The sequence below is a fragment of the Mauremys mutica genome, chromosome 3 (assembly GCF_020497125.1).
Source record: "Mauremys mutica isolate MM-2020 ecotype Southern chromosome 3, ASM2049712v1, whole genome shotgun sequence".
NCBI lineage: Eukaryota > Metazoa > Chordata > Testudines > Geoemydidae > Mauremys > Mauremys mutica.
Genome location: NC_059074.1, coordinates 100,974,909 through 100,990,817, shown reverse-complemented (window position 1 = coordinate 100,990,817; position 15,909 = coordinate 100,974,909). Strand labels below are relative to the sequence as shown.

General features: G+C 39.0%; 1 protein-coding gene across 1 annotated transcript in view; it reads left to right on the top strand.

Moving 5' to 3' along the window:
- The window catches only part of MOXD1 (monooxygenase DBH like 1), a 94,704-nt gene that overhangs the window by 31,990 nt on the left and 46,805 nt on the right, over positions 1 to 15,909 (top strand). Inside the window, exons 3-4 of the mRNA XM_045010462.1 lie at positions 51 to 218; positions 335 to 418. Of these exons, the coding sequence (XP_044866397.1) occupies positions 51 to 218; positions 335 to 418 (252 nt within the window). The remainder of the gene's footprint in view (positions 1 to 50; positions 219 to 334; positions 419 to 15,909) is intronic.

The window sequence follows — 15,909 nt, the reverse complement described above, 5'->3', positions numbered from 1 at the left end:
TGAGGAAGGACTTCTTCCTATACCTAATCAGAAAAGATTTTGTTTTCAAGGAGAGCACAGTAAGGGTGATATGGGCCTATCACCACAAAGACATGGGAGAAGCAGGTCAAAATTACCATGGATCAAATCGCGGCTCAAAGAGTCTACGTTTACTGAACCCTGAGAAAAAGAATGTTATATCTGCCTCTTTGGCATACTTTGACTTGACAAACCAAGACGTAAGTTACTTTGGCTTTTGTTTTTATTTGGAGATAGGGTAGAGGTGGGGATTGAAGCAACATGAAAAAAGTTTGACTTTTATATTAGTGTATTCTTTCCCTTTTTATTAAGACAGGTGCCTATACCGGACAAAGACACAACATATTGGTGCCAAATGTTTAAGATACCTATACATCATGAAAAGCATCATGTGATAAAGGTATGTGACTCAGTCTGAAGAGTCCAATTTATATCCTCATGTTTAGAGATGTCCAGAGGACAGCAGTTCTGTTTCATAGCAACTTTCAAGGTTTTCAGATTTGTTTTTGTTCTGCACTGGGACAAAAAACAAACAAACGATCTTTCAAATGTTTTTGTGAAAAGGGGAGGGGGGAGGAGGGATAGCTCAGTGGTTTGAGCATTGGGCTGCTAAACCCAGAGGGGGGCAAAATCTGGACGCTGGGGTAAAAATCTGTCTGGGGATTGGTCCTGCTTTGAGCAGGGGGTTGGACTAGATGACCTCCTGAGATCCTTTCCAACCCTGATAGTCTATGATTTTATGACCCTAAGGGTATAGGGGTGTCTGTGTGAGAGAGAGAAAATGGGTAAACTGATTTGGGTAAAAAAAAAAAAGCCACAGGCTTTTTTACAAAGCTCAGAGCAAATTCAAAATGGTTACAAAACTGCAACCAGTTAGCATTATTCCTTATATATTTTTTAGCCTCCGTAACTTCTGGTTCAGGCTGAACCCAGCAGCACAAAAACACTGTGAGAAAGATGGTGCTTACATTCTTCCTCACAAAATCAAAAATGCAATGTACCTTAGATTTTACAAAAGCACCCATTCTCACAATAATTCTGTCCTGCTTTAGCAGACCAAAGTGAAGTAGATAGTTCAAAAAATATTCATACATTTGGGTGCTTATCTGAATCAACAAACATTTTTAGATTCAATCCTTATTAATTTAAGGTGTGTAATATATAATCAAAAATATTGTACCAGTGTGAATAGATGTTAGAAGAACAAAGTAAGAATTATTTGAGATAAATTTTAGTCTTGGGGAAACAAAATTAGATGGTGCTAGTTAAAAGGAGCATGATCCTGCAGTTAGCAGTCCTTGACTTGAATGGTACTATACAATTATTATTTATGAATAAGGGTTGCAGGATCAGGCTCAAGGTTTTAATTTTTCCTAAAATCCATTGATGTTTCAAGTAAAAACATGAAGATGTTACTACTATTGTTGGGCTTCTCTGTTATGTTCATGCATCTGCAATAACTTCGATGAGATTGCAAGGGTCTAAAAACAAAAGGTCTGTCTACACTCCAAATAACACCCCCAGCAGAGAATCTCAGAGCCTAAGTTAGTTGACTCAGGCTCTGGGGCTTGTGCTACAGGGCTAAAAATAACAGTGTAGACATTCCTGCTTTAGCTGGAGCCCAGGCTCTGAAACCCAGCAACAGGAGTGGATCTGAGCGTAGGCTCCAGCCCAAGGCAGAATGTCTACACTTCTATTTTTAGCCTGGTAACACAATCCCAAGTAAGTTGACCTGGGTTCAGAGACTTGCTGCTGTGGGGTTTTTTTACAGTGTAGACATACCCTAAGAGAACTTGACCCATTATCTCTAATGTGTATTTGAGACATGGTTATTCTGTGGTACCATGGGTTTAATCAATTTTCCAGGGTTGTATTACCGGATAAATTGTTAGGTGCAAATGATGCCCCTGTTACTTGCATGTAAACCCCATTGGAGTCAGCGGTAACCAGTCATATAAAGGTATATGTAAAACAGAATTTGGCCTACAACAGGGGTTGGCAACCTTTCAGAAGTGGTGTGCCGAGTCTTCATTTATTCACTCTGATTTAAGGTTTCACGTGCCGATAATACATTTTAACACTTTTAGAAGGTCTCTTTCTCTAAGTCTATAATATATAACTAAACTATTGTTGTGTGTAAAGTAAATAAGGTTTTTAAAATGTTTAAGAAGCTTCATTTAAAATTAAATTAAAATGCAGAGCCCCCCCGCCCCCAGACCAGTGGCCAGGACCCAGGCAGTGTGAGTGCCACTGAAAATCACCTCGCGTGCCACCTTTGGCGCCCGTGCCATAGGTTACCTACCCCTGGCCTACAATATTAATGTGTGAAAACTCCTTGATATCTGTTTTCAAAAGATGTAGGCTCAGAATATTAAGCACCTATGCTTGTCTTTCAATGGTGATCTTAATAGCAACTGTACACATGTATGCTTCCCTGAAAAGACTTGGTATAATTTGCCTTAAGATGCTTCATATGACAGCTACTATAGGTGCACCATATGAATGTAATATGTGGCCAGATGAAGTTTGAGAACTTAAGCTGAAATTTACTTATTGAATGATTTTTTTTTTCACAGAAGTGTGGTATTTCATATTCTTTACTTATGCTGTGATTTATAATGAATATTAGAATCTTATAAACTTTGAAAGTCTCCTGTTTGATATTTTATTATAAATAGCTGAAAATTTTAAAATTATTTTCAATGTTTTTCTGACTTGCGGAAGAAAGCAATGTTGTAATTTAAATGGTGTAGTACTCACTGACAGCTAAACTGATTACCGAGAGAAGAAGAGAAAAGGAATTTTGAAAACCCTGTTTTAGCATTTCTTTCTAAAGGGTAGAACTTGAATTTTCAGATATGTCACACAGCTATATAGCTGACTTATGCAGGCTTGTTATGGATTTATACAGACGTATTCTTGCAAACACATTGTACATTTCCAAATGCTTATTGCTTACACAAAGGAATGGGATTATGGATCTCCAAAAAGGACATGGGCTATGCAAACAGAGATAGAAATGGACAAAGGAGAAGCCAAATGCATTATCTGCTTTCAACAAACTGATTGGGCTATTTGGATACATAAGTAGATGTTGATTCATGGTTTCTTCTGTTGTATACATTCAACACAAACAAGGCATCCCACTTTTAGAGAGAGAAAAAGCAGTGATTCAGACAAAATGGCCAAAATTTTTCCCTGATATAATTCTAATGCATCCATAAGGATTCAGCTATACTGAATTTGGCCCATTTCTACTCTTGTGTAGGCCTTGATGCAGCAAAACATTTAAGTCATGTGCATAATTTTAAAAACATAAGCAGTCTCATCAACTTCAGTAGGACTAAACAATTAGTTATGCACAAATGCTTAAGTACTGTACTGGTTTAAGCCCTTAAGCTGGTCCAACTCCAAATTAAGTAGAATTTGGTTCATATAGCACACCTTTTCTCTCTCTCTTTCATTTCGTTGTGTTAATTATTATTATCCTCTGACTAATTTATTTTCAAATATATTATTTTTCATTGTAAAGTACAATATTTTCTCTAGATGAGACCTTAGGGAAATAGAGATAAAAATAAAGCTAGGCAGTGAAGAATTTTAAGATTCTCTGATTGTAGACTGGAGGAAGTGAAGAAATGGAAGTGATTACTGGAAAAAAAAAACTGTGAAAGCTGGGGTGTGGTTCTAGTCACCCACAGTAGGAGACATCAGCCCCCTGTTCCCACACAGAGCTGTCCAACTCTGCTGGTGGGGAGCAGGCTCCACCTTTCTAAAAGATGCAGTGTTCATTCTCCCTGCATGTCCAGGAGAGAAGCTATGCTGTTCAGGAGTTCCTTCCAGGCAGTGCAGCTCTGCTTCACCCCACTGTGGGCCTGAAAGACACAATCTACCCCAACCACTTTTAGGAAATATGTTCTTGTCTGGGTGAAGAGCCTGCCAAATTGAATGGTGGTGGTTGTTAGTTCAAAGGCATTTAAGACTGCATTAGGTGCTGTTTTGGAGACTTGCGTGTTAAGGAAGTTAGGGCCCAATCCTACAAACCTTTACTCATCCAAGTAATCCGTTGAAGCCAGTGGGACTGTTTGCCTGGGTAAGGTTTTGCAGGATTGGGCCATTATTGCTACCACAAGGTAGGGTAATGAAATGACGTATGTCAGTGAACTAACAGTTCTTTCTATTCGTTCAGGATTTCACACACAATGTATTATAATCAGTGTAAAGTGCCACCTGCACTGTTTTCATTATCTGGTACCTTGCCATTTGTAGGAAAAAAACCCCCATAACATTCACTTTGTTTTCCATGGGCCAGATCCTCACCTGGTGTAAATCAGCATTTCTCCACTGCCTCTATATCCTAGAACAAGATGCACCAAGTGACAGGTAAATGACATGAGAGACAAGGTTGGTGAGGTAATATCTTTTATTGGACCATCTTCTGTTGGTGAGAAAGACAAGCTTTTGAGCTACACAGAACATTTCTTGAGGTCTGGGAAAGGTACTCTGAATGTCACAGCTAAATGCAAGGTGGAACAGATTTAGCATAAGTAGCTAGCACATATCTTAAGGGACCATTCAAGGTAGAGTGACCTGTTAACACCTCTGCAGTCATAGGACAAAAAGAGGGAGTTAGTGGGTTACGGATTGTTGTAATAAGCCATAAATCCAGTTTCAGTCCTTGATTTTTAGTGTCTAGCAGACTTATGAATTTAAGCTCTTGGGAATCGACATAGCTACAATTACTCTGCATACATCAGGTAAATTATGTAACAGATGAGACTACTTCTGTATTCAACCCATAGCTACAATGAGGACAGGAGCAAGTAACTATGCCTTACACCATATCCACTAACAGAGAACAGAGCATAAGTACAATAATGGGACACTGAATCTGGGTTATGATTTCTCATTTTAATTTTCCTTTATTTCATGTTTCTTAGAACTTTAAGTTCCTTGGGATAGGGACAGTGTCTGCCTATATATTTGTGCAGGCTCTGCTAAACCCTCCTGTTTGAGGGCTGTAGGAGCTACTGCAATACAAATTTATTATTATTTATTATTATAATAATATTATCACTTTACCTGTCATAAATACAAAGTATACTTTCAACAACATAGAGAGGAAACTTCCGTATTTTGAACCAGAGTCAGTACCGGTCACTGAACTGTTTTTGTATACAGCTTCAAACAGTAGAACAGTATCTCCTCCTCTTGTTTCACTACACTTCTAAGGGTTTGTTCAGCCTTCATCTACACCCTCTCAGTCCCATTATGAGCTTTCTGTCTGCAGAACCAAATACCAGTGTGAGTGTGCGACAGGCCAATTTTAAAAATAGCAATAGGTAGAATTGAAGAAGGGGGCATGTTGGGAATAGAGTATGTCAGGCATCATCTAATCCACATGCTAGACCTGCAAGAGGGCTGTACAGTAGCTCTGAAACCCCAAGATGAAACTGGCTTTGTATATTGGAGCGGTGTACATCACCTCCTGCGTGCAAAAACCTCCCACAGCTAGATGTGCATTTGCCTGTCTTGCTGCTTGCAGCTCCAGGATGTGGAATATGCCTGGGGCTTGCTACCATGCAGTATGTTTTTATTTTTCCTATACATAGAAGTTAGCCCTGAGTTTTCTCAAATGTAGGGGCTCAGGCTCTGTGTTGTATTTGTTACTCAAGACTTCCTAAAATATAAGTTTAAGTCTATTGATTATTCAGATTCTTGCACTGCTCTATACAATTATTAACTAGCCAGTCTTGAAAATGAAAGTTTGTCTCACTACTTTTTCTAAATGTGCTTTTATTGAAATGAGTATACAAAATGTATCATATAGAATATCAGGATTGGAAGGGACCTCAGGAGGTTATCTAGTCCAACCCCCTGCTCAAAGGAGGAGCAATCCTCAGACAGATTTTTGCCCCATATTGCTAAATGGTCCCCTCAAGGATTGAACTCAAAACCCTGGGTTTAGCAGGCCAATGAGCAATCCTTCCCCCCCATATGCATAAGGCGAAGTCCTCTGCACCATGTAAGCGTCTCACAGGGAATGAGTGGAGGGTCTGCTGACATGGTAGTCACAGAGGGGTGCCTATGCACTCCTAACCCCCATGAAAAGATCTCTGCATTGGTCTTGTATAAGCCACATTGAGCATGGATTTTGTGTGCATGGATAATTGTCATAGAGAGGCCACTGGTGCTATGCCAACACTTAGGTTGGCATAGGAGCTATGTCAGTAAGAGAGAGTTAGCAGCTCCACCCCCCACTTGCTCTGTACACCACCTGCCTGGAGCCTGAATACTCAGGTTTTCTGCAGGTAATGAAAGGATTAGTTTAGATTATGCTATTTTATTTGGTCAAGGATTACATTTTAAAAAAAATATTTTTATTATTTCTCATTTTATGTAAGAGTTCTCCCCTGGAGGCACATTAAAACTTCTGAAATCCATTTAAATACCATCATGTACTCTGATTTCCATTGCTTTTCTACATCATGTGACAACATATCTCTTTTGTCATGTCAGGTCTCAGCATTTCTCCCTGTGGTGTTGAGGAGGCCTGGGGTAAAACAGGCTGACACTGGAGGTTTAATACTTCACATCTGTTTATTTACAATATTTATAGGGTTGGCCCCAAAGCATCTTTAAACAAAAACAAAAAAATTACATTTCCTAACATCAGCTGGAGTACTGCCTCTTTTTATGTCACTATCAATTGCCAGCCACCCTCTCTGGGTCCAGCTATGTTGAGAACCAAGGCCCCCCAAACAAAAATAAACAAAAGATTTCCACTTATAGGGAAAAACAGCTCTTCACCTGCGAGAAATCTTTCCCCCTCACTGCAAACAACCCTTCTGCAGCTTGTTTCTCATCCATCCTCTCTTATCCCTCTCACTGGAAGAGATTTTTAAAGGTTACTGGCTGCCCTTCATTAAACTCAGGTGGCGATAATTAACTTGAGGGTAACCTCTTTCAGTTCATAGGAAAAAGTGCTTTAATCATTTTAAGACTAATATACCTACCTTCAACCACCCTTCCAGAACTGCCAGGTCTGACTTTGTCACAATATATAAAATGGCACCAGATCGCTTTCACTATTAATGCTTCACATATCTATTAATTTGTTTTGTCTTATTTTTCAATCTATCTGGTGACCTTATTTCTTCATTTTTTCTGAGCTTGCACCATACAGATGTTTGCCATACAGATGTCATGAAAATGACAGTTTCAGATTCATTAGAAACACTTCCACAGAAACTATATTTTAGTTTGAAGCTTGAAGCTTGTTTTAGTCCTTTTATCTCTTTCTGTTCATGATTCTTCGGTAACATTTTTTTTTACTGTTTTTAGCGTAGGCCTCAGTGCTTTCTTTCTCCCTAAGACTTATTTTAATTGGATTACTTACTACTTTAACTGCATCAGCCAAAATTATATTATTTATTACTTTGGCCCTGTGCGTCTTAGGTATAAATGCTGACCTCAGATGTCCCAAATGCAGCACTATATTTCCCACTGCAATTAAAAACTTAAATACAGTATTATCTGCTTTATTCGCATGTTCTCCCACCACACCTGGCACACCTCTGTTTCCCTTCACATACTTGAGTGGTGTGTACACACTTCTGAGAATTTATAACGTCTATTGATGAAAGAATGTATGTTTTAGAAGCCAGGAACTCCATAATCACTTTGCTTGAAGGTTTTTCAGCACTAAGTGTAACATGACCATACTAGTTTCAACACCCAATCCATTTTTCTTTCTTATTCTCTTAACCTCTTTAAAGTATCTTTTTAAAAAAAAAACAAACTGTGGAATGAATCTTGCAATCCCTAATAATAATCATCTCTACATGAATAGTAGGAATAGGCAGAAAAATGTTGTTTGAGACTGAATATTGGTATTAAGGATATCTTCCATGGTTTGCAGTGTTGTAGTCATGTTGGTACCTGGATATTAGAGAGACAAGGTGGGTGAGGTAATATCTTTTATTGGACCAACTTTAGTTGGTAAAAGAGACAAACTTTCAAGCTTACAAAGTTGGTCCAATAAAAGATATTACCTCACCCACCTTGTCTTTCTAGTATTAAGGATAGTCAAAGCAGGTTGTATAAAATAAGAACAAACTTACCCAGAATTTGGTACCTTCACCCAGAACTTTGAACCAGCCTTGCTGAAGATACAAAGAAATCAGCCGTTGTGTTTCTTTGCCGTCCCCCACGCCATTATTTTTAATTTTCATGCTGCTTGGAGGTTCTGGGACCAGAAGCAGAATAGCCAAAATACTGGAAGAAAGGCTTCACTATTTCCATGACCAAATGGAACCAGGAAGTACTGCAGATCCCATGAGAGAGCCTGTCTTTATGAGATTTGCAGCACAATTTTGCAGACTCTGCAGAGGTTCAGAGAGTATCTATGATGTTTGGATACGTACTCAAACCATCCCTTTCATGTATCTCCATTCATTGTGCAGTATCACTTGTGAGAATGGACCAAACATGTTGACCAATGATGGAATGGGAGAATATACAATGTTTAGGGTTTATATGGGTGGACACAGAAGACACAGTCAAAAATACATCTGGTTGGTCAAATATCAAGTACCATATATATTGGTAAATATATACTTGATATGTGTATAATATAAATATCTGAGTGTCTCATGTACAATAAAACAAATAGCATTTTGACACAAATAAACTTTTTTCATCATTATTAATACGTTGGGTGACAGAGAAGGTAGTGATAAAGTATTTTTAACTCAAATTTATTAGGGAAGTAAATCACTTTGAGTCCCATTGATTTATCCTACTTCAAAAGAAAAAAAAACAGATGTTTTTTAAGTCTGCTTTGAGGAGTTTTGGAATTTTTTGTGTAGGCAATTATTTTTGCTTTTAATCATCAAAAGATGAGTGAGAGAATAATCAAATCAGGCCATATATTTCACCAGGAAAAGCCTAGTTATCGAACATTGAAAAATGTTGAAGTACACTTGTGCATAACATATTTTTCCACTTGTGCATAACCATTTTTCCAATACTGGTCTTGCAACAAGAAGGGAGTGCCTTTTAAACTAAGATTTATCTGCATTGGAGCAGGCTAGCAGCTGCTGGTTAAACTTCATTTTCAGATTCATAGTAATCTCTTATTAGAAAGCAGAATCCCTCAAAAATCTTGTTGCTAAAGGAGACTCAGCTTTTGGACATGGGAATGCTTTAGTAATACCAAAGGCTCTAGTGTGAAAAACACAAAGGGACTCCAGTTTAAGAGACTGATTGATTAAAAGTCAGAGAGGCGGCTTGTAGCCTTTGGTACCTAAATGGGGGCACTGATTTTTATGTTCAATGATACCAGACAGTAACTTCTTGTTGTTCGTAGGCCTGAACTTTTACGTTTTGCTTAATGTCATAACTCTGGCAAATTGCATCAGACAGTCTGAAACAAAAAAAGTTCTGTATTTTACATGTACATTGCATGTGCAGAACAATTTCAACCCTATAAAATTAGATTGTCTGCAATGTGTTCATCGTGTGCCACAAAGCTTGCAAGCTGTCTGGCCTTTGATCTGGTGGGCTCTCACTTCGTTGCAAGCCTGAACAGGCACATTAGATTATGCAATGTCAAAAATCACTCCACTGAACTGGCGGGAGTGTGACAAGTTGGGTCACAGAAACCCCTTTGGGACTGCCACCCACCTGATGTGCTGGAACTACCTCTGAGCCTGTTTTCCCTGCTAGCTTGGGTCTCCAGTACCTTGCCTTGTTTGACCCAGACACACTTGTCTGCTGCAAACACAGATCCAAGTCTGAGCCACATCCCCCACAAGCTGCAGGCTTAACTGAAAATAGCTTAAGAAGTGCTCCTGTCCCCAGCACTCAGATACCCAGCTCCCAGTGGGGTCCAAACCCCAAATAAATCCATTTTACCCTCATAAATTGTTCACCCTCTATAACACTGATAGAGAGATGCACAGTGCTATTTGAATATTCGTATTAACATTCATATGATTCTATGACTAATTTTAGATTTTAAGATATTTAGGCCTGGGCTGTGTCTTTCTCTTTGTTTTATGAGGTACCTACCACTTTTTTGGGTGCTGGAAAAGATATGAATGATAATAAGAATATTCAAATAGCACTAATTACTTTGAAAGAGTGGTAGTATCTGAAGCTGACCCTTATGTTTCCACTGATGCTGAATAGTACTTTATTCCACTGAAGTCAATGGGACTACTTATGGAGCAAGGAGCTACCCAATGCAAGGATATCAGAATCTGGCCCAATATTAGAGAATGTGAATTTCATGGAATTAATTAACATTAGCATGCTTTACCACACTACTGAGCCACATACAGTTTGCATAATTTTTCTTTTCTATATGTTATCTCTTTACGCCTTTGGAGGGCAGGGACCATGCATAAGATTTTCAAAAGTGTTTGAGTGACCGAGGATAGAATCTAAGGGTATGTCTACACTACCCACCAGATCGGCGGGCTGCGATCAATCCAGAGGGGGTCGATTTATCGCATCTAATCTAGATGCGATAAATCGATCCCTGAGCACTCTCCTGTCAACTCCTGTACTTCACCGCTGTGAGAGGTGCAGGCAGAGTCAACGGGGGAGCAGCAGCAGTCGACTCACCACGGTGAAGACACCATGATAAGTCGATCTAAGTATGTCGACTTCAGCGACGTTATTCACGTAGCTGAAGTTGCATAACTTAGATCCATCCCCCCAATGTAGACCAGGCCTAAATGCTTTTTGAAAATTGTATCCCATGTCTTTATTTTTTATTTGCAACAGTATCCAGTAAATGTTTGGTGTTACAGAAAGAGTAGAGATGGGTGAAACTTTTTCAGTTTCAGGACAACTGAAATGGTTCATGAATTCACTTTGATTTTGGAAATAGTTTTGGCTTAGAGAACAGAAAAAATACCATGTGCCTAAACAGATTGATCACAGAGAACTATTAGCAGTCATTCCAGAAAGTTATTTTTTTAAAAAAGCTTCCCCCCACAAAAAAGTCAAATATTGTTTAGTAGCAAACAAATAAAAGGAAATTGTAGTTTATTCATGGGTCTTTCATGAGCAAAAAAGGGAGTACATGAATTGAACACATTTTTTTTCATGGCAAATTATTTGCTCATTTCCAGCAAAGCATCCCTTACCAACTACCAGTACAGTACTGGTTTTTTTGGATCTGAAACATAAGAAGTTAAATATGACTTTATTGCTTCATTATTTTCACAGAGTAGTAATAGTGTTCCTGATTACTTCAGATTAATTTTGTGTGGTGTGTGTGAGCTGCACTGAGAACTGAGATTCTGTGGTCATGCTGTGTGTGTATCACAGCTACTATGCCAATATGCCTCATGCTTGAGAGAGAAATGACAGGACGGCAGTGTAAGATAACTGAATGAAACATGTATTTTCTTGACCCAAACATATTATCAGTTTACTCCTCAGGGTTGCATTTTTTACTCTGTTACTGTAATCTGTTATCTTAACAGGCTGAGGACATACCTGAGGGGGAAACAAGTCTTTGTGAATGCTCATTGTGATGTATGTTTCTTTTGGATTGAGATGACTTTTAAGTTCTGGAACTCTTTCTAGGTAATAAATTCAAATTGGTTAGTTGGAAATAAAAGCAGGAATTTAGGGGTGGACTGGGTGATGGTTGTAATTGTTGTCCACCTGTGCTCATTTTGAAATTTTTGCTGTTACTATTTTGTTTGTTTCTTCTTACCCTATTAAAGTCATTTAGTTTATGGTTGCATGGCTGTTTATTGGGTATATGGCGGCATAACAGTTATTAGGATTTTGTCCTTTAATTATGATGATTTGGGGGGGATTGCATGAATTTAGAATCATTTAATTTAATTATGATAACCTTTGAGGAAATGGGGGGAAAACAGCATGAATTTAGAAATGCAAAAAACAGAGCAGCATTTAGCTGCAACTGCATATTTTTTCCAGTGAAAATCCTACAGTTTCAAGCTACAGTACAGTAATCAAGTCTTAATGATGTATAATAGTGAAATTTAAATAAGAGTCTCTTATTACATTAAGCAGTATGGTCAATCAGCAAACAAATGTCCCCTTTTTTAACCATACACAGGAAATGTCAATGCTCTGAATAACATTTTCCATTCAGATGGTAAGGACATTGTTCCCCACACTGATGACAGAATTTGTGTTCAGTAACCTTGCTAGATGGTTTAAATTACCTTCAGAAGCAGTTAAACCCAGACTCCAACAACACAGTTTATAAAATAAATAAACAAAACAACACTGTTATTTCAATTCAAGATTATGTTCTTCATTTGAAACTGTCACAGAATACACTCCGCATTCACTAAGAAGGAATCATCCAAGTTTAAATGTCTGCAGTTGTGTGGAGCTTCCGTGGTTGGTATGGAAAGTTTCCCATCCTCCAAGGGAAATTTACCTAATCTAATAATTTGGCTCTTTCTTTTGCAGCCTGGGCCTTTTCCTATTTAAGCGATCTTTGAATTAATTTGTTGTAAGAAGCAATTTATTTCAGTAACAACAAAACATAATTGATATTTTCCCCACATCCAGGGTATGGCTAATGTAAGGAAATATTTTAGAGGAACCTTGTTTTAATCCGAAAAAATATCAAGATACATAGCGGTGCTCAGTGTCATATATAAATAGGGAATGGAACTACAACAGTGACTTTGTTATGCTTAGCACAGTAAACTCCAAAAATCACACACTTTTTAAAGATGCATATATATTTGGTACAGCATAAATTCTGGAACTCTTTCTGGAGGGCAGAGTTCAAAACTGATTAGTGAGAAATAAGGATTGAATTTAATGTGGACTGCATAACAGTGTCACCAAAACATATGCACATGCTTAACTTTACACACAGTGATTAATCCATTGAAGTACTCACAGTGTGTAAAATTAAGCATGTGTTGCAAATTTATGCACAATTCAGACCTATGTAAAAATTCAGTATTTGAAGCATGTTTTCAGCATACCACATGGGAGATGGACAGATGCCCTGGCTATTCTGTGAGTTTAATTTCACAGCTTCTTACAAATGCTCTCCACAGGGTGGAGGTGTTTGCAGGGCTACAATGGGGACAGGAGTGTGGTCCCCAACCTCCTTGGATTCCTATGAAAATAGATTTCAGGGGTGAAATCCTGTTCCCATTGAAATCAATGGCAAAACTCCCATTGACTTCAGTAGAGTCAGGATTCCATCCCAGCTCTGCGGGTCCAGCTACATAGGGCTTCTGCTCAGTTGACCTGCCCTGGCTTGCATGGTGCTTTACATATGTGTATAAGAAGTGGAGCTGATCAGAAAATGAGAACGAGGGTGTTGTGCAGAAAAAATCACACCAAAATGACAAAATAAATTTCATTAAATTTTCAGCAGAAAATGTCGACTTTTTGTCAAAACCCTCCTAAAACATTTCAGTTTACAGATGAATATTTTCAGTTTTTAATTTTCTGAAGAAAAATCTAGAACTTTTAAGTGAAGCAGATACTTTCCATCAAAATTATTGTTTAGTTAAAGCCCAATTTTTGGTTGAAAAAAGTTTCAACAAAAATATCTTCAATCAACTCTAATGAGAAAACATGGACCTTACCTTGAAGAGCTTATCATCTAAATTGGACAGGCAGATCAACAGATAATGGAAAAAATATTGCTGATATATGGGAAGGTAAAAGTAAACTAGAAGGTAATACTACATGTCAAAAGCAAGAGGAGAGCAAAACATCTGTATGTCTGTCATTGAAACTGTCTGGTGAAAATTAGCCAGAGCTCATTTTCAAAAAGCATTCATAGGTTTGGTGAACCTAATTAGATAAAATAACTATCCTAAACCATCCTGAACACCAACCATCAGTACACAAAATCTCATGTCACTTTTCCTAATCAATTTTTTCAGACCGTAGAATAGTATTCTGTACCGCTGAGCTGAGCACTACGGGCAGCTGATGGTACCACATTCAAATGACTGTACCTATCCACTGCATAGCTTTTGTGTAAGGCCATAGCCTTGCTAAGTGGCATTTGCCATGGAGAGTACATCCTCCTATAGTGACTTGCTAGCAGTGGAGCACTCACAGGAGGTTCTGGGTACCACATGGTTTTATGAGATATGGCTGACTTATACAGCCATGTACTCCGTGGAGTAATGGGTCTCTTGTCAGTCTTGATGCTGTGGAGGGACAGTTACTCCAGGGAAGGACCTGGATTCATTTTTCTGCATTGAAGCACTGCTGTACACACTTGCACTATGGTGCCTGGTTCATAAGATACAGTACACACCTACTCTGTGCAAGTGTGGCAGGGTGCTGGTTAGGGGCGGCTCTAGGTATTTTGCTGCCCCAAGCACGGCAGGCAGGCTGCCTTCGGCGGCTTGCCTGCGGGAGGTCCCCAGTCCCGCGGATTCAGCAGCACACCTGCGGGAGGTCCGCTGAAGCCGCGGGACCAGCAGACCCTCCGCAGGCATGCCGCCGAAGGCAACCTGCCTGCTGCCCTCACGGCGACCGGCAAAGCGCCCCCCCATAGATTGCCACCTCAGGCACGCACTTGGCATGCTGGTGCCTGGAGCCGCCCCGGGTGCTGGTTGAGAAGCCCTTCATCAGCTCCTGCCACTCCAGCCCCAATTAAGGGAAATAGATTGGGGCTGGGTGAATAGCCTGGTGCCTGCCGGATAACTGGCCACACCTGCCAGTTTTATTAGCCAGAGCTATAAAGGCTGGGAGGAAGTCAGCGAAAGAGGGGAAGGTAAAGAGAAAGGTCAGGCATAGAAGGAGGAGGGAGTTACCGGTGTGAACTGGTGGTGGGAAACTTTTAGAGAATAGAAAGCATGGGTGTTGCACCAGACTGAAGTGTTCCTGACTCATTGAGGAGGGAGGTGCAGGGGTTGATTACCCAGGGGTGCAGTATGCACCTTGTTACAGCAAGAAAAGCCCCTTTTTGCAGCCTGCATTGTGAAGATCACTTGCTTCACTGCAGGGAGTGTGGAGGTGCTTTTGTATCTGGCTAATGAATGTGACATCCCATGCAAGCCTGGTGCTTTAGCAACACTACTACTGCACTACTACATTTTAGGAATTTCTGATCTATAAACAGGTACAGAATTGGGCCAGAAGTGACTACAGAAATATGCAATAATCACAACTGCATTTTATTTGAAGGATTTAAAACATAAAAATTAAATGGAAACAGGCTTTTGAATCTGAACAAATGAATAGACTAGCTTTAGTTTTTTGTTGATGTTGTTTTCATTTTAGTGGAACAAAAACCATTGGAACAAGAACAAAAACTGATTGGCATTTCTTTACACAACAAAGAAATCCAAAAATTGTTTTGCTAAATTTGGTTGACCAGATTTGCTAGTGAGATATTTCTGAGGTGGAGGCTGGGATACAGTTTGCTGGCTTGGATCATTTGGAGAAACAGCCATTAATAACAAGCTACAGCTGTAACTTCAAGGAAGCAAAGCAAACAAAAAGAGATGGAAAATAGTTATAAACAAGAGTAAGCTTTCTGATGAGATTTCTTCCTAGCAGGAGTCCTGACATCTTGGCACATTAGATTAGATTAATTTGAAATTTCATCCTGTTTAATGTTAATCCCATCCCAGTACCTTGAAGCTGGTTTGCAACAGAGTTGAATGCAAAACCCTTGTTAATAATGCTATGTTAAAAAAAAATCAAGATATATAAAGAAAAACAGTATGGTTGTGTTTGTGTAAGAGGTGAATGAATAATATGCAAAAGAGAACAAGAATTTACCTGAATAATTATTGGGCACTGATGAGTGGAAAATCAAAGGCCAGATTCTGGTTTCATTTATTCCTTTGTAAACATGGAGTCACTCCATTTACTTTAATTAAGTTACTGTGGATT